This window comes from Sinocyclocheilus grahami, unplaced genomic scaffold, assembly GCF_001515645.1.
Source record: "Sinocyclocheilus grahami isolate Dianchi unplaced genomic scaffold, SAMN03320097.WGS_v1.1 scaffold759.1, whole genome shotgun sequence".
Lineage (NCBI taxonomy): Eukaryota > Metazoa > Chordata > Actinopteri > Cypriniformes > Cyprinidae > Sinocyclocheilus > Sinocyclocheilus grahami.
The window spans coordinates 224,552-244,143 of NW_015505938.1; the positions used below are offsets into that span (position 1 = coordinate 224,552).

At 35.2% G+C, this 19,592-nt stretch overlaps 2 protein-coding genes across 2 annotated transcripts; one reads left to right on the top strand and one right to left on the bottom strand.

Moving 5' to 3' along the window:
- Positions 1–412: 412 nt before the first annotated feature.
- On the bottom strand, positions 413–3,650 carry LOC107561166 (transmembrane protein 248-like). The gene is made up of 6 exons (XM_016245535.1): positions 3,479–3,650; positions 3,169–3,403; positions 2,489–2,633; positions 2,263–2,413; positions 945–1,077; positions 413–774 (listed from the first exon to the last, which is right to left on the bottom strand). Exons 1-5 carry the CDS (start codon positions 3,635–3,637, stop codon positions 955–957), a joined length of 813 nt encoding a protein of 270 aa, XP_016101021.1. The 5' UTR covers positions 3,638–3,650; the 3' UTR covers positions 413–774; positions 945–954.
- A 1,062-nt stretch (positions 3,651–4,712) lies between these two features.
- Positions 4,713–18,445, top strand: LOC107561133 (THO complex subunit 5 homolog). Its single transcript, XM_016245500.1, is given in 19 exon segments — positions 4,713–4,851; positions 5,554–5,651; positions 7,522–7,584; positions 8,703–8,846; positions 8,922–9,057; positions 9,152–9,356; positions 9,436–9,550; positions 11,120–11,252; positions 11,336–11,413; positions 12,268–12,311; positions 12,409–12,508; positions 13,659–13,767; positions 13,863–13,964; positions 14,327–14,414; positions 15,159–15,270; positions 16,655–16,758; positions 16,901–16,988; positions 18,042–18,157; positions 18,248–18,445. Coding segments are annotated over 18 exon segments (2,031 nt in total). The 5' UTR covers positions 4,713–4,851; positions 5,554–5,555.
- Positions 18,446–19,592: the final 1,147 nt, after the last annotated feature.

A 19,592-nucleotide genomic window follows, 5' to 3' on the forward strand; every position in this document is an offset into this window, starting at 1 on the left:
TGTTTTCTGAATTGTTATTTTGTTTTTTAGACTTGCATTTGCGTTTGTAATTTGTTATTTTGTATTCAGAATTGTGATTTATTTTGCACTTCTCGGCCACCGTATTTTTCACTATTATTATGCTGTCTTTCTTTGAATTAGCAGTGTTAACTTAAAGGTCTATCCACCAATTCCTGGTTTGATGATTGGCCATTGTGATAAAAAAAAGTGTTTTTTGTGAATTGTTGTCAAAAAGTAAGTGTGTTTTCTGTGTAGTTTTTGTATGTGAATTAAAAGACCAGAACACTGAATACACCACTGCTGAATAATGTCCGGACACCTATACTTTGCTCACAATGGACTATTTTAATACATTTTGTTTTTAGAAAATTTAACAAATGATGTACAGTGAATGTATTTAAATAAAATTTATATTAAATATATTCATTCGTGGGACATCAAGACAAAGCTTTCAATCATCTAACTTACTCTTGGAGTATAGTTATATTATAACCGTCAATCTCAGGTTATATTGGGATTGTTAACACTCACATGTCATAGCATAGTATTGCAACCAAACATGAAATAAAGTCACATTTAGATCTATTCTGAATGAAATTGCATGCAGCCTGAATAACCGGCTGCCATTTCTTAGTTGTACAAGACCAACATGTTGAAAATGAAAAATTACTTTTGAATACCCAAATGCTAATTTCTTTCTGATGTCACGTGGTGCCAATTCACTCTCAAATGTGGATGTTCTGCAGATGTTTCTCATCGGCTCAGCAGCGATTCCTATGAATTATTTCAATTGTTTAAATGCTTTTAAAACAAACTGTATAATAAAACTCACAACATGTTAATTCACACAACAAAGTTGCATGCATTCTCAAGAAAAAAAGCAAATCAAAGCTCTTAAATCAGAGTACATTGGTAAGCGCTACAGTTTAAATCCATAGTACTACCTTCTGAAGGTCATTCCCCTGGTAAGAACGTGGTGAACGTGAAGGAAAAGTTCCACAGAGACTCATGAGGATAGATAACCAGCAGTACAACACTTACCAGCAACAGGTGATGCCTACACAAGGCTTTTTCATCCTAGTCAAGCAATACAGAAGTGGAGAGGTTAGCTAGATGTTGCTTAAATGAAAGTTCACAAGTGACACCGTTACTGAACTTAAAGGGTTAGTTCACCCAAAAATGAAAATTAGCCCATAAATTACTCGCCCTCAAGCCATCCTAGGTGTATATGACTTTCTTCATTCAGACGAATCCAGTCGGAGTTATATTAACAATTGTCTTTGATCTTTCAAGCTGTTTCATGCCACTCAGTGGGTGTTGCATGCATCAGTCCAAAAGAAGTTAAATAAAAAGCGCCCATCCATTAAAGAAAATGTCTCACACGGCTCCGGGGGGTGAACAAAGGCCTCCTGTAGCGAATCTATGCATTTTTGTAAGAAAAATAACCATATTCAAGACGTAGTAATCACTTTACTGTAGCTTGCGCTCACTGTTGTACACGGAAGCAGCTCCGCATGAGTAATTTATGGGCTAATTTTCATTTTTGGGTGAACTAACCCTTTAACTGAGCTAAATGATGACACTACTGTCGTCTGAAGAGCTGCTTTCCAGCTGTAATTAAATTAAATGCATAACTGATGAATTTCACACTGTTAATGTTTATTAAATGTGAAGCTGCTTTGAAGCAATCTTTACACTCTTTAAAATAAAGATTCCAAAGAGGGATGCTATAGAAGAACCATTTTGGGTTCCCCAAAGAACCATTCAGTGAACAGTTCTTAACCATTTTTTCTTAATAATCTTAAAAACCTTTTGAGCAATGAAAAGGTTCTAAACTCCTAAAAAAAAAGGTTATTTTCTGGCATCCATGGCTCCATGAAGAACCTCCGTGGAACCTTTCTATTCCACAAAAGGTTTAACATTTTAAAATGTTCTTCACACTTTGAAAAAATGGTTCTTTCACTGAAAGGTTCTTTGAGGAACCCAAAATTATTATTCTTTAGCATCGCTGTGAAAACCCTAATTTGAAATCTTTCTTTTTTTTTAAAAGATTGTATGGATGTTAAAATCTCCTTATGGAACCATTAATTCCAACAAAACACCTTTCTTTTTAGGAGTGCATTGCTAAATGGCTATATAAATGTGACTTGACCTCTACAGAAAGATTTTGAATAGAATTTGAATCTCCATCATTCATGGTTTTACACAACCCCTGCCCTTCACAGGTTCATTAATGAACTATTTAGCTAACTGTTGCTCTACCTTAGTGAGCAGGACCGTCAGGTGTGGATCTGGTGTGAACTCCAGACTGAAGCAGTGTGGAGAATTGTGCTTGTATGTTTCTACAGCAACAGCTCTGACAGGTGCGGCGCTCTTGTCTTCGTTCTCTGCGACTGGGCATTCTGGAGGTGATCTGAAATATCAGTGGATCAGCTTGCAGGGTGTTCATTTGACTCAAAAAGGGGTTATGTATGTATAAGCTTCTCACGGTGTTTGGGGGAGAACATGGGTCAGGGCAGTGAAATGAAGACAGGTCAGGGGTCGACTGGTCTGCGTCCCAGCAGGAGTTTGATCGTTGGAAATGTCAGTGTGCAGGAGCAGAGATATATTGACGGATGCTTTCGCTGCAGCCCCTGTGACAGGTTATGTTGGCATTAGTAGAAAGCAGTATCAGGACACCAGCCAAAAGTTGTTCATTCCTGTTGTTCAATGCATTTTCATTTCCCCTCTTGAAATTGAGAGCTTGACCAGAACATATTTCTGAAAGTCTGATATATATTTTATTAAAATACTTTTTTAAATTACAGCATATACTTTTAAAAACATTTTTGCTGAAATAAAATAAATAAAAATATTAAATAAAACAAAACTTGCCTTAGCAACTAACTGAAATAAGTTTACGTTGAAGCACTAAAATCACTTAGTACTTAGAAATCAAATAAAATAGAAATATTAGATGGAAAACGTAAGCTAAACTAAATTAGAAATGCTGTCTTTTCAATTAACTTCAAGCACTAAAATAAACAAAACCTAAAATAAAAATAAATTAAACCTAAATAGTAATATTATAAAAATACGAGAAAAAAAACGGAAAATATAAAAACCAAGGCTAATTCAAAATATTAATAGAAACCATAATAATAATAAATAAGTCTCGTACACACAAACCTTTCATGCCCAGCTGGCTGCCCAACATTGTGGCACTAATGGCAGTATTATCTGGGACGTCCCCTATAAATGCCAGAGGCACCAGAAAGGAAACATGAGCACTCCTCGTGGAAATATTTGTCCTATCTGAATGCTCCACCATTCGGGGAGAGTCTTCCTCCAGCGGTGCATCTGTGTCATTCAGATGTGTGCAGAACTTAAAACCAGCGACAGACCCCAGAACCCGGTCCCAGTCCTAGAAAACAAGCATATATGAGTGAGTCTATAAATAACTGCAAAATCCAATTATAGCAGTGATCATCATACTCACTACACTTATGTCAGGGTTCCTGATGTCGTGATCCTGAGAGTAAAGTCCAATGCAGATGAAAGTTATGGAGAGGATTAGCAGACTGAGGAAGAACACAACTACAGGAGGGTGTCGAGATACCTGAACTCTCAGGTTAGACACAGGCCTCCACTGACCCATAATGCACCAGGCCTGTGAGGTTTAAACCACGCCAAATATGTAATGCCTATATTCAGAATGGGATACTAGCTAACTACTTAAAAGAATAGCTCATCCGAAAATGGAAATGTTCAGCTAATTTGATAAAAAATAAAGTGACACAATAGGTATAATTCCATCTTATAGTGCCTAGGGTTTTAAAAAAGCAGTATAAAGCTACATTATATTATATGACCTAATATCATGTTTAGTTAATAATAATATCTTGGTGATAATTGTTTTTTCTTCTGACACACATTTTTAATTTCGTGTAAAAATGGCTTAACTTTTAGCTGTTTGACCAAGCATTAATTATAAATAATTCATTGTAATTACTGTAAATGTTACATAAAAATCGAGTGCTTTGCATTATGGGATGCAATCCCATTTAGTGTGTACTGTATACTACATATTTTAGCATATGTAGAATGCATTAAGTTCTATCTGGGTTCTTTGTGAACCCTGAAAAATGTGCTGCATACTGCATACAATAATAAAAGTAGTATGTCAGTATTGTTATTGACACCCTTTCTAAACTCATAGTTGCATAAAGTATGCACAGTCAGTTTAGTTCATGCCTTAACACATGAACTAGATTGTACAATCATAATAGGATCATATTATAAAGTTTACCCCATTACGTGCCTTTAATTACGTTCATGTATTGTAAGTTTGTCATGTAAATATTGAATTCCTCACAGGGTTGCCTTCAAGACAGCTATAATTCCAAAATAAAAGTCCCGCGGCGAAGACGCATGTATTGCAAATCTAACACATTTGAATTAAATCAAGATAAACACTGTGTTTTGTGCGACATATATTTTAAAGAATGCAATGTAAAGTCATTAAAACAGTATCAAACGCTTTATGTGTTGTGTAAAATAGGTAATAGTAGAAAAAAGAAGAAAACAAAACACCAGCCATGCATTAATAAAATCAAAATGAATGAAATGCAAATCGACTGTTTTAAATCAAATGTGAAATGTGGTCTGGATATATGGTACCTATTTTATAAGGAATTGATCATTTTCGGTTGAACGTTTCTGTCGGTCTTTTATTGTGTAAAGCAGAAAGCGGAAGCGCTGTCCGTCGCTTCCTCCTGCTGTCCTCCGTGCTCACTCCTGCTGTTTGAATGAGATCTTTTAATGATTAAATTCATATTCAGATACTTCAATTTGATAAAAAGCTGTTGAAAGGTGAGATTTTATTATTTAATTTCAGTGCGTCTTGTTTAAACACAACATGAATATCGTGTGTTTAAATCAACGCGCTGTTACTTTAACGAGAAGCTAACCTGATAGCACATTTTACTAATATATATATATATATAACTTACAAAAGCAATATTAATATTAATTAAGAAGCGTAAAGTCTGTATTTGATATTTAAAACACGTTTGACTTCTTACTCAAAAGCAGAATAATGTTATTTTTAGCATTATTTATTATTTATTTTGAATTGGCTTTTATTTTTCTGTTTTCATTTAAATTGAGTTTTTGTTTTTTAAATATGTTTTTTTAATATTTCAATTTAGCTTTAAATTATTTTTATTTCCGTTTTTAAGTTTCGTTTTTTTCTCACAATATTTCTATTTGATTTTATTTCATCTTTATTTAAATGACTGAAAACGATTATACAATAACAGCACCAGCAGATACAGTTAAACATAAAAAAATAATTGCATATAAATAGTCTGTGAGAGTAACTTAGGAGTGAACTTCCTCCGTCACATTCATAAAATATAATATGATCGTAATATATGAAAGCACTTTCCCCCAGAGAGTAAAGTTTGGATGCAATTTGAGATTACAGTAAAACAAATCAAAACTCACAACTGTACATTTTTAAATGGGCTTGTGATTTCATTTATGATCATTCTGATTTCTTTCATATTTCAGTCATGTCCTCAGACGCTGTGAAGAAGAGAAAGCCGAAGGTCATCCGAAATGAAACGGGAACTCCGGAGACCAAGCGAGGTCGAGCAGAAGGCGATCAGGTGAGTATCTCTGATCTGAAATGCATTGAAAAGCTCAAACCGATTGTGTTAGTGCTGTTTGTGATGTGATTGCAGCAGAGCAGTACATTAACCCTCAAATCATTCTTCTTTTCTTATAACTCTCATATCCATGTGCAGCTGAGTGCAGTCAGTTCACATGTCAAGTTCAGGAAGGTCAGGTTGAGGCAGGTGCAGGTACCATCCAGCATGCTCCACTCATTTAGGCTTCAGGGCGTATTACAGAAAGTTTCTTATCTTGGGTCATAACTTAAGGTGTGATATGCTAAATTAGGATTCGTATTACAGAAGCAAATCTGAACTTGATTTGGAAATCTTATCCTATCTTACAAAATCGTTTCTTATCTTTAGTTAGGAAATCTTAAATTGCATTATCAAGCTCGACAATCCACTCTCAAGCAACCAACACCTATAAGTGTTTTTAACAGAAAACGGAAAAAGATTTTTTTTTTTATACAATACACTGAATATTTTTGACAATAAAGGACTTCTGAAGAGATGGAAGGAGCATACTGGTGGCAGTAAATAATCATCTTTTGCTGCTGCTGATGAGGTAAACAAAATAATAGAAGCTAGCTACTAGGGTTGCACGATTAATCAAATGCGATTGTCATGCGCATTTTGTTAAAAAAGCCGGTTCTGTAATCAGCAGTAAATCATCATCACGTGCTTTCAGATGGAGCAGCATTTACTACACATAGCCGTAGTTTACTGACAAGTTACGCAAAAAATTTTTTATTGCACAACTCTGAAATCGAAGAAATATAAAAAAAATTTTTTATAATTTTTTTTTTTTTTTATGTTTATTGTATGTCTGCAGCAACATGTAGTCCATAACAATTGTCCTCTTGAGGACTATAAAGTATACTACTACTACTACTACTACTAAATCAATCTCGACGCAATCATTTGAATTTGTGTACATTCACAATAAAAACAAATCTTTGTGCTTTTGTAAAATAAGCCTAAAGAAGAATAGGATGCCGCTTTCTGCCGTCTTGGTTTCCTTTCACGCAGCATAAAAATTAACCGAAACTCTGAATACTAGGCTACTTGTTTTTCTTTCGTTTTCTTAATTTATTATTTAAGTAAAAATGTTTCTCGTATAGGCCTATTTATCGTTATATATATAGGCCTATAGCTCAGCTTTATTATGTTTTTCTCCGCTTGCAGAAGCGCTGCAGGTGCGTGATGGGATGCATGTGAATCCTCATGTTCTGTTGTATGCTGCTTTTTGCGCATGTAAAATGAATCCCCGGGAAACAAATGTTAGTATTTTTTTAACAGGTCACAGACACGTATCCTTTCTAATTTAATTAAATTCACATTTAAAATAATCTTGTCGGTTAACGGTTAATAATCGGTTAACAAACGTCGGTTAGGAAAAATAACCAAAATGAGCATCCCTAATCAAAAAAAGAGACTTTCTACCATTAAACATCTCCGTTCTACATTTTCAATTATTAATAAATGTAATACCATTGTTTGACAGTGCAATTGTACGCGTTTTTTCCGTTAGCTATCAAATCATTTTGAAGTTAGGACAGCTGTGGGGTTGTCCTAAAGTTAAGACGGTTGTTAGGATTCTTTGTCAAGTTAGGAGGTTTCTGTAATACCCCCTTGCTATCTGTATTTAAGATAAGATAACACACTTAGGAAACGCTGTTCTGTATTAGCTTTTGTCCTGAATGTGGTCCTAGCTGAAATTACCATGGCTACCAAATAGATAAGATTTTAAAGTTAGGATCGTTCTGTAATACGCCCCCAGATGTCTTTATTTCTTGAGTTGTGTTCAGATGAGTTTCAGTGAGCAGATATGTTGATGTGAGACTCATGTGGCATGTGTACATAGGTCACGTATCCAGCCGGACCTCATCTTATCGGACAGAGGAAGCTGTTTACAGCAAAGACTCAGGTTCCCGTGAGATCTTTCTGTCTGTCTCTCTCTCTCTCTCTGACAGCTGAAGGATCCAAAATGAACACTTATCAATCAAACAATATAAAAATTGTAATTTGGACATTTTATTTCACGACTTGCAAGGGATAATGTTGAATGTAAGAATTATATTCAGTTTGAAAGTTAAATAATAATTATTATTATTATTTCTGACATTATTATTGTAAATCATTTTAACTTGTAATATAATTTTATATAAATAAAATATAAATTAATATAAAAAATGAGAAATAGTTGCCTAAAGTCAATATGCTGTTTAGTATGGAAGCCTGTTTCTGCCACTTAAAATGACTTTTTATCTCACAATTGCGTGATATAAACTCACATTTGTGAGTTAAAAAGTCATAATTGTGAGATATAAACTCGCAATTCTGAGAACATATCAGTCCCCCCCTCAAAATTGGACTTTAACTCGTTATGTTAAAAAACAATTGCGAAGTTTATATCAAGCAATTCTGAACTTATAACTCGCAATTGCGAGAAAAAAAGCAATTCTCGCAATTCTGATTTTATATCTCGCAATTCTGATTAATTTTATATCTCACAGTTGTGAGTTTATATCACGGAACTCTATGAAAAAAAAAAAGTCAGAATTGTGAGATTAAAAAAAAACGGGCTTCCATAGTTTAGCATCATTAAAACAAAAAAAAATTATAATAAAAATAATACTATTATTAGTTGTAGTAATAGCAATAATGATTATTATTATAAGTGTTTTTAAATGTATAATAGTAGTTATATAATAATAAGCATTATTGTTATAAAAAAATATGTGCTGTGATTGACAAATCAGAATCAAGTATTCATCAAGTATTCCAGAGAGCTGTGTAATTTAAGGTTAATTAAACTCGCCCACCATTAGCAGGTCGTTTTGGATCCTATTAAATCATAAATAAATGCAATTTTGGATATCCTGCTCTACTGTCGACACCTTTTCTGTTGCACTTTCGGGCGAGGAGGTTCACATCTCACAGTTTTGTAATCTCATCCCATTAGAAAGTATGTGATTGGCGCACAACTGTTAGGCAGGGTTGTGTGTGTGTCATCTGGTCACTCACTGTGTGTGTGTTCCTCAGGACGTCCGTGTGTATAATGAGGAGGTGGAGTTGGAGGCCAGGGACCCGCAGCAGGACTACATGCTGTATAAGGACACGTGTGCCGCTCTGGCCAAACTGATGGCGGAAATCCAGGAGCTGAAAGCCGGCGGTGCGAAAGTCGGAGTGAGTTTCACATTTGCTATGTGACAGAAAATGGAGGTGAATGAATGAAGCTGACATTTGTTTTTTGCGTCCTAGAGCGTGGAGATCGAGGAGAGACGCACACAGTGCAGCGTTCATTTCATTACCCTGAAGAAACTCAACCGCCTGGCGCACATGCGACTGAAGAAAGGCCGAGACCAGACACATGAGGTGAACACACACATTGTCTCGAGTTCAGGTGAGTTTTACAATGCATTTCCAAGCCTTGAAATGTCATGGAAATGGACATTTCTAGAGTGAATAAACATTTTTCTAATCAGGCTCAGCTATAAAAATATGTAATCTGCTAGAATACTATTGATTTATTATTGTTCTTTGTTTCAGGTCTCAGCATGAGGAGATTGAGTTGGTCAGTGAAGAGGAGTTTTTTCAGGAGGCTCCGGCTGAGATCTCACGCCCTCATGTCACCCGCGATGACCAACACCAGCTCACGCTCGCCCGCCTGGACTGGGAACTAGAGCAGAGGAAGAGGTAAGACACACCAACAACTCTCTATTAGCCTCTAAATCCTGACCAGGAGATGTTAAGATGATGTTGTTCCATGCTGCAGGTTGGCGGAGCAGTATAAGATGTCTCTGGCCAGAAAGGAGAAGATACAGAAAGCCATTGAGCAGAAGAGAGAATATCTGAGCAGCCTTCAACCTGGACTGCAAAACATCATGCAGGTGAAACACTAGATTGGCACAAATACACTATTGGTCAGAAGTGCTCATCAATCCTACATTTATTTGAATAAAAAGTAAAAACAGTCATTTTTTTTATATTATTGCAGTTTAAAATAAATGTTTTCTATTTGAATATAATTTAAAATGTAATTTATTCTTGTGATCAAAGCTGTATTTTCAGCATCATTCCTCCAGTCTTCAGTGTCACATGATCTTCAGAAATCATTTGAATATGCGGATTTGCTGCTCAAGAAACATTTCTTATTAATGTTGAAAATAGTTGTGCCGCTTAATCTTTTTGTGTAAACGGTGATACACAACCGTTCAAAAGTTTGGAGTAAGTAAGATTTAAAGAGAAAAAAAATTATTATAATATTTTTATTCCGCAGGGATGCATTTTATTAATCAAAAGTGACTGTAAAGACATTTATAATGTAATAAAAGATTTTTAATAAATTCTGCTCTGTTGAACTTTCTATTTATTGATGAATCCTGAAAAAATGTGTCACAAAAATATTAATCAGCAAAAACTGTTTTCAATATTGATAACAGTATGAAGTGTTTCTTGAGCAGCAAATCAGAATATTATATTAATCATCTGACATTGAAGACTGGAGTAATGATACTGAAAATTCAGCTTTACATCACTGGAATAAATTACATTTAATATATATATATTTTTAAATATTTTTTATTTGTAGTATTTCATTATTACTGTTTTCACTGTATTTTTGAAAAAAAAAAAATTTATGCAGCCTTAGTGAGCAGAAAAGACTTCTTTAAAAAAAAAAAAAACTTTATTATTACAATCTTTTGACCTGTAGTGCTGCGCAGTTATGCCAAGTTCACACTACAGGATTTTAAGCCCGATTTGCAAGTTAACGAGCTCGCCGACAAGTCAGGCTGCGATCGGTGGAAAATCAGCGGGTGATCAGAGCTCACCAATCTTTATGTGTGAACTACTCAACAATGCATCAAAGAAGCTCACCGACACCAAACAAATATCTAGCATGCTAAATATCTGGACCGGTCGGCCGACTCAACATCCCGTGGTGTCAGGTGTCATGACGAGCTACAGCCAATGAGAGAGCAAGGCATGGGTTGAGGACAGAGGAAGAAAAACGAGATGGTCCTCACTGCAGAACACAAGATCCAGGGGGCGTGGTTGGAACCAGATCCAACTCCTACCGCCTTACATATACCTAAACCCACCCATCTCCACCCCTAAACCTACCAGTCTCGACCCCCTAGATGTGGATCCAACCACGCCCCCTGGATCTTGTGTTCTGCAGTGAGGAGCTACTGAGAACAGCAGCAGCAACACGGCTTTAAGAAAAGTGTGGACTCAATACATTTTTCAGAACAGATCATTCCCAACAGATTTGCATTTTCAAATAAACCGCTCCTGTTTCACTTGTTTCATGTAGTGCAAACACCACAATGACTTCAAGACAGACAGCAAGTCCTGTAGTCTGAACAGCACAGCGATCTGCTTACGTGTAAAGTCGTGGAGTGTGAACTAGGCTTTAGACAGGAAGAGACTGACTGACGGATCTCTCTCTTGTGCAGGCGTCTCTCCCAGTGCAGGAGTATCTGGCGATACCATTTGAGCACATGCAGAAGCAGGCCGAGGTCTCCCGCCACCTGCCGCCCCCTCTGTACGTGCTGTTGGTCCAGGCGGGTGCGTACGGACAGGCTTGCGGTAAGACTCGCATCTTGATTCTCAGCGGCGCCTGCATTCCTGATGAATCCTGGTTTATGAGATCATGCAATTATGCGTTTCAGACAAAAACCTGTCTGTGAGCATCAGTGGAGATGTGGATGAGGCCAAAGCTCTCTCCAGGCCCCCGGAGGACTCGCAAGGTACCGCTGTGTGTTTGCTTTGAGTCGGACGAGAGTGTGATCAGTAGGGCTGTCAAAATGGCTGAAAAACTCAATTCAAATTTTGTACTTAAATATTACCAAAATTCGAATTATATTCTAATTTAAAATGCATAATTTCAGTTAGGGTGAAGAAAAGCTTTTGGCTTCTCTTCTGAGGCCACAAGAGGGCGCATCGAGCAAAATATTACTAATGCACGTTTATTCAAAGCATAAGATAACATGACTATCTGTGAAAAAAGTGCATAATGTTTAAAATAATGTTTATAAACCAGTTATAATTAATGAAGTTGCTTAAACAACTATAAACAAAACAGCATCATGTATGTATGCATAGTTTAATACAAAGGGCCGAAAGCCAATCACACAAGAGTACATTTTTCATTTAAAAACACGAGTTGCAGTGGAATGGGGAAATAAAGTCTCGAGATATGTTTTTTCAAAGTTGAACTTGCATTAATTTTATATAGCTTTCTAAACATGTGGCTCTTTTGTGCGAGACGCGAGTGCAACGGTGATAGATGTCCCTCTAGAAAATGCTCTAAATATGCATTCTGTGTAAATGGCTTGATGTTCTCTTTTCCCGCAATATTTGTAATTAACAACACAGCAGCGCCGCATCTAGTGGCTACAACTGGATAGACTAACAAAAACATTAAAATGCAATCACACTTACATCGTCATCACATCTCGTGCGCCACTGATAATGCTGCCTCCTTAACGCACACCTAAAATTGTGGATTTTTATTTTAAATTTGACGAATATTTGAAATTAAAAAATTGTTGACAGCCCTAGTGATCAGTGGGGTCTTATGTTTTGTGTGTTTTGGTCTCAGATGATGAAAGTGATTCAGATGCTGAAGAGGAGCAACAGAACACAGTCAGACTCCATTTTAATCTTCTTCTCCAGTTCATTATCTCATCTCATTAAATAGTTTGTGAGCTAATGCACTCATTTTCCGTCTCTCTCTGTTCAGAAGCGCCGGCGGCCGACTGTAGGTGTTCAACTGGATGACAAGCGTAAAGAGATGCTGAGACGCCACCCTCTCTCGCTCTGCGTGGACCTCAAGTGCAAAGGTGTGTGAAACCATAAATAGATATAGTTGCTCACAAAGGCTGTACAAAATCACATCAAAAATAGAATAAAAACATTAAATTGTGAAATATTATTACAATCTAAAATAACTTTTATATTTGAATATATTTTAAAATATAATTTATTCCTGTGTTAGAAAGCTACATTTTCAGCATCATGTCAGTCTTCAGTGTCACATGATCCTTCTGAAATCATTCTAATATCATTTGCTGCTCAAGAAACATTTATTATTATTATCAATGTTGAAAAGAGTTGTGCTGCTTCATATTTTTGTGGAAATTCTGATCCAGTTTTTCATGATTCATAAATGAACAGAAAATTGAAAAGAATGGCATTTCTTTACTGTCACTTCTGATCAATTTAGTGCATCCTTGCTGAATAAGATTATTAATGTAAAAAATGTACTGACCCCAAACTTTTGAACAGTAGTGTAAATTAGGTTATTAGGATTTTATTTATTTTTTTATGAATGCTTTATGTGAATATAACAAAGTAAATAATTTGAATAAATACAATATAAATGAATAATTTGTTATATTGGAAGTCATATTTTGTGTGTCAGATATAAAAAGATTTGTTTGTAATATTTAAAAAATGATAATGGTTATTTGTGACCCTGCAGCACAAAAGCAGTGTTAAGTCGCTGGGGTATATTTGTAGCAATAGCCAACAATACATTGTATGAGTCACAATTATAGATTTTTCTTTTATGCCAAAAATCATTAGGATATTAAGTAAAGATCATGTTCCATGAAGATATTTAGTAAATTTCCTACTGTAAATATATCAAAACTTAATGTTTGATTAGTAATATGCATTGCTAAGAACTTCATTTGGACAACTTTAAAGATGATTTTCTCAATATTTAGATTTTTTTGCACCCTCAGATTCCAGATTTTCAAATAGTTGTATCTCAGCCAAATATTGTCCGATCCTAACAAACCATACATCAATGGAAAGCTTATTTATTCAGCTTTTGTGGTCTAGGGTCACATATATGCAATTAAATGTATAGCCCTCTTAAATAGGTCAAATGTAATTAGCTTTTTTCTTAAGATTTATTGTAATTAGTAATTTGATATAATTATGTAGTTAGCCTTTTTCATCAGTACTTGTATTATCTTTCTCCAGACGGCAGCGTCCTGCATCTGTTTTTCTATTATCTCATGAATCTCAACATTCTGACTGTGAAGACCAAAGTTTCCACCACTACAGATCTGTCCGGAGCCGTCAGCGCTGGGTCAGTGCAGCTGCATCAAAACCAAACCTAAATCAAAAGCTTGCACAGTTAGTGTGGTTGTTTGTTTTCTAGCACCATTTATGCTTCTGTCACAGAGAGCTGCTGAACTCCGAGAGTCTGCTGAACTGTCTTTATGCGTCTGATCACGGCAAAGAGACGCCCAACCCTGCCAACCGCTACCAGTTTGATAAAGTCGGGTAAGGTTGACGTCTCCACTTTAGTAGTAACACTGACATAATTAACTAAATGATGGTTTTATGCAGAAATTTCATTAATGGGCATTTTTTAAAAATGTTTTTACTTGGAAAATTGTAGACTTTGTACCAAATATAAAACTGAAAGAGCTTCAATTGCTACTTTATGATTTTTGTACTATATTTGCTGTGTGAATATTAAATTATTATGTATAATTAATAAATAATACATCATTTATAATTAATCAATTATAATGTAATATTTTTTCTTTATTTTCTTTATGATTTTAGTTTCTAATGAAAAAGCCTTTGCTTTTGAAATTGCATTAAATAATAAATGTAATAAAATGTCATTTTCTGTGCAGAATCACTACGTTTGCGGATTATGTGTCAGATCTCGGACATCCGTATGTTTGGATGCAGAAACTGGGTGGCCTGCAGTTCTCGTCTGATGTGTGTATTACATTATGCAATGATTTTATTATTATTTTCTTTTTTTATAACGTTTTGCATTGGTGTTTTTGTTAAACTATTTTTATGCTGTGCTTGTAAATATGAGTCTTGAATGCACAATATATCTCCGATCATATCAACGTTTCCAAAAATCACGTTTCTGCTGGTCTTCAAAAGGTCTTAGAAAGTCATAATTCGCACATCCACAGATTACGGACTTAAAACGCTCTTAAATCGGAGCAGAAAGTCTCCATAAAGTCATGGCTTTAAGTGTTGTATGTACTTCCTCAGTATTTTAGTTTTTTCGCAATACAAATATCTAAATATCATTAAATCAAGATGCAGTTACATGAGATGCAAAATAAAGATATGAAGTCTTGTTTTCCAAGCAACTGAACAAAATTAAGTGAGTTTGTTGAAATCAAGAACAAATATCTGTCAGTGGGTTATGAAAGCGTGTTTTCCCTTTAAATTAAGTAGATTTTTTTTCTGAGCTCATTTGCAGATATTTGTTCTTAATCATAAACATAACTTTGATCAAATTCTCAAAAAAACAAGACATCATTTTGCTCATTATTATGCATGAGTCTTTAGACATTTGCACTGGAAACAAGACAAAAATACTGAGAAAGAACGTCACTATTTCAGTGTGATCAGGAGTAAAACTTCTATCCATACTTTTTTATTATTGACGTCAGTGTAAAGTGGGCAGTGTTGTAATGTCATGAAGCGTGTTCGTTTCAGTCGGCGCTGACAGGCAGCGCTCTGAGCGCCAGTCACATGGAGAGGACCATGAAACTGCTGCGAGGAAGACTGCAGGCTCGACTGGCCCTACACAAACAGTTCAGCTCACTGGGTATGAGACAACCAGACTTTCACTCTAGTATTTGTCTTGCATTGCTTCACAGTTACTGAGGTTTGTTTATGTGGTTGCTAAGGTATTCTGGGTGGTTGCCAGGTGGTTGTTTACTGGCTGAGGTCAACAGACCATATGTGACTCTGGACCACAAAACCAGTCATAAGGTCAATGAAATTGAGTGAAACTGAATAAATAAGCTTTCCATTGATGTATGGTTTGTTTAGGATAGGGCAATATTTGGTCGAGATACAACTATTTGAAAATCTGGAATCTGAGCGTGCAAAAAAATCTAAACATTGAGAAAATCTCTTTTAAAGATGTCCAAATGAAGTCCTTAGCAATGCATATCATAATGATAATACATGATATATTTACGGTAGGAAATGTACAAAATATCTTCATGGAACATGATCTTTACTTAATATCCTAATAATTTTTGGCATAAAAGGAAAATCTATAATTTTGACTCATACAATGTATTTTTGGCTATTGCTAGAAATATACCCCAGCGACTTAACACTGCTTTTGTGCTGCAGGGTCACATATTAAAGCCTTGTTCAGAGTCAGACTGTCAGTCCAAATCCGATTTTTGTTCATATTGACTGTCCACACTGTGTATCGCAACTGCTCAGTTCGTTTGACTCGATATCTGCATCGTTTCTATGGCAATGACGATGTGTTGGTATGTCTGTGCTAAAAACAACAATAAGAGCAATACAGATGTTGTCTTACAACATGCTGCCGTCACGATGGATTATAATATTACTTCAGTATGTTTTCTACAAACAGCATCTAACGTGTTTACTGTTTACGTGACGTGAGAACGTAAAAAAGCTACGCAAAATCCGATCTGAGCGGTCAGACTGAAACGCATTTCCAGAAATTAAATTTGAATAGGATTTCAAACCACATATGAATGTAGCTTGAAACGGATTTGCAAAAATCGTTGCCGTTCAGATGCACGATTTGGGCTGACAGTCTGAACGAGGCTTAAGAAACAAGATAAACTCAGAAAATGTGTGTTTAGTCAATAAATATGCATTATTATATACATACACTTCACAAAAATATGAAGCAGCACAACTGTTTTCAGATAACAAGAAATGTTTCTGAGCATCAGATCAGCATATCAGAATGATTTCTGAAGATCATGTGACACTGAAGACTGGAGTAATGATGCTGAACATTCAGCTTTGATCACGGGAATAAATTACATTTTAAAATGTATTCAGATAGAATAGTTATTTTTATTATTATTACTGTGTTTTTCATCAAATGAATGCAGCTTTAATAAATATATTAATTGAACCATGATGCTTTTGGTTGTTGCTGTCTGTTTAGTTTGTTGCGTTAACAATGCAATGGGTTTGTTCTGTTCCAGAGCACAGCATCATACCTGTCTCCAGCGAGTGCCAACATCTGTTTCCTGCTAAAGTGGTTTCCGGTCTCATGCGCTGGACCATGATGAGCCACCAGGAATTCACTGTATGTTTCTTCCAGTCTTCTCTTTCGAATAGGGATGTTTAGCATCTCACATTGACATCATGTAGTGCATATTTGCTTTCCATTCAATTGGTTTCTTGAGTGAAAAGCAGTATCTCGGTGTACTTTGGTTGTTGTTCAACAGGAGCTGGGCTTCGTGCAGCATGTGTTGAAGGCCGGCCTGGTGCATGAGACCGATCTGTTCTTCATGGCGGTTGTAGAGAGAGGAACAGGTGGGAACTGTGCTCTTGTGTCAGACTCTTCACTGTCGACATGTCTGGTTTGCAGCTTCTTCTGGCCTAAAATCGCCCGCTTGGACAGGAAGAGACCATCTGACTGACATGTTCAGTGGTCATCCACTGTTTTTATGTGATGTTTAGAGTGGCACGTAAATCTGAAATCAGTAATATCTCGTTTACTTGCTACTAGGTATCTCAAATCAAAGTCTTGGACATCTTTCCGAGCAGTGTTTTTATTAACTAAAACTATAAAAAATCTATTAAAACTATTTAAAAGGTTTTGTTAATTGAAATATAGTATTAATATTTGATGAAAAATGTAAAAAAAACTTAAACATTTAAAAATGTTGCATTGAAAGTTTGACAGATTAAAACCTTAAAAAATGTAATTGCTTTAAAATATAAAGTTATTTTATTTCAGCTAGTAAAACTAAATAAACTGAAAACAAAAACTTAAAAATTATATAGACCTATTTAAAAATAAATAATAAAAATGGCAAAACACTACAGAATTACTAAACATTTAATTAAGGTTAAAATGAAAACAGAATTCTCAGAATTCAGAATTCAAAAGTTAGTATATCAATAGTATATCAATAATACTAAAATAATACTGTTGCATTGGCAACTAAATGAAATAAAATAAGTTAAACTACTAAAATTACTGAAATAAAAATTAAAGCTAAATAGAACTAAAAAACCTAATAAATAGGACAAAAGCACATAAAATTACTAAAAGCAAAAAATATATATAAAAAAATCAAATTAAAAATATTAACAGCTATAATAGCATATTAATTATATTAAAATAACACCGTTGCATTGTCAATGAAATTCTAAACGAAATAAAATTTCATGTTAAAAAATGTATTTTTTTAATCAAGGCTAAATAAAACAAAAAAACATATTCAGTATATTAATAAATACAATAATATTGTATAAACATTGCTAAAGTAACACCGTTTCAGAGATTCAGTGACGTGAGCATCATAAATTCCACAGTCATGGAAATGTTTGATGACATAACTCTGTCTTTGGTTCTCTCAGCTCGTCTGCTGGCCGCTGTGGTGATGAACCCGCGTTACCCTGAGGTCGCGCCGCTCTTCTCTTTCTCTCTGCACTGGAAAGGAGAGCGCAGCGGGCGCACTGATGATAACCTGCGGGTAAGAGCCTTACAGCTGCAGTGTGTGCACAGCTGCTCAGGTGTATTCAGTGTGAAATTATTCTCTAAATGATGTGGTTGTCATGCGCAGGCGATGGAGAGCGAGGTGAACGTGTTCCGCTCCGAGCTGCAGGGGCCACGCCCGGGTCTCCAGCTCCTGACCAATCAGATCCAGCGCTTGTGTGTGTGTCTGGATGTGTATCTGGAGACGGAGAGTCAAGTGTGTGACGGCTCTGAGGGACCCAAGGAGTTTCCCAGAGAGAAGATGTGCTTGCGCACTGCCAGGTAACACACTAGATCTGCTTTAACCATACTGCTGTTCAAAAGTTTAGGATGAATAAGATTTTTAATGTGTTTTAAAGAAGTCTCTTCTGCTCACCAAGGCTGGATTTATTTGACCAAAAATACAGAAAAAACAATAATATTGTAAAATATTATTACCATTTTAAAATAATGGGTTTCTATTTTAATGTACTTTCAAATGTAATTTATTCCTGTGATGCAAAGCTGAATTTTCAGCATCATTACTCAGTCTTCAGCGTCACATGATCCTTCAGAAATCATTCTAATATGCTGATTTATTATCAATGTTGGAAACAGTTGTGCTGCTTAACATATGTGAGACCCTGGACCACAAAGCCAGTCATAAGGGTCAATTTTTTTGGAATTGAGATTTATACATCATCTGAAAGCTGAATAAATAAGCTTTTTTTGTTTTGTTAGGATAGAACAATATTTGGCCGAGATACAACTATTTGAAAATCTGGAATCTGAGGGTGCAAAAAAATCTAAATATTGAGAAAATCATCTTTAAAGTTGTCCAAATGAAGTTCTTAGCAATGCATATTACTAATCAAACATTAAGTTTTGATATATTTACGGTAGGAGATTTACTAAATATCTTCATGGAACATGATCTTTACTTAATATCCTAATGATTTTTGGCATAAAAGAAAAATCAATAATTTTGACCCATACAATGTATTGTTGGCTATTGCTACAAATATACGACTTAAGACTGCTTTTGTGCTCCAGGGTCACAAATATATATATTTTTGTAACCTGTGATACTTGTCAGGATTCTTTGATGAATAAAGTTTAAAAAAAACTTTTCTAACAATATAAGTCTTTATTATCAATTTAACACATCTTTACTTTTGAATGGTAGTGTATATTATTACAAAATATTTCTATTTTGAATAAATGCTGTTCTTGTTAATCAAAGAATCCTGAAAAAAGTATCACAGGTTCCAAAAAATATTATGCCGCAAAACTGTAATAAATCAGCATTTAAGAATGATTTCTGAAGGATCATGTGACACTGAAGACTGCAGTGATGCTGATGAAAATTCAGCTTTGCATCACAGGAATAAACTATATTTTAAAGTATATTAAAATAGAAAAACATTATTTTAAATTGCAATAATATTTCACAA

Coding starts and splice junctions, on each gene's coding strand:
- LOC107561166 (XM_016245535.1), bottom strand. CDS start 3,637: ATGGGTCAGTGGAGGCCTGTGTCTAACCTGAGAGTTCAGGTATCTCGA. Junction 3,404..3,478: donor GGAACCCTGACATAAGTGTA/GTGAGTATGATG, acceptor CTTGTTTTCTAG/GACTGGGACCGGGTTCTGGG. Junction 1,078..2,262: donor TGACGGTCCTGCTCACTAAG/GTAGAGCAACAG, acceptor TTGCTTGACTAG/GATGAAAAAGCCTTGTGTAG.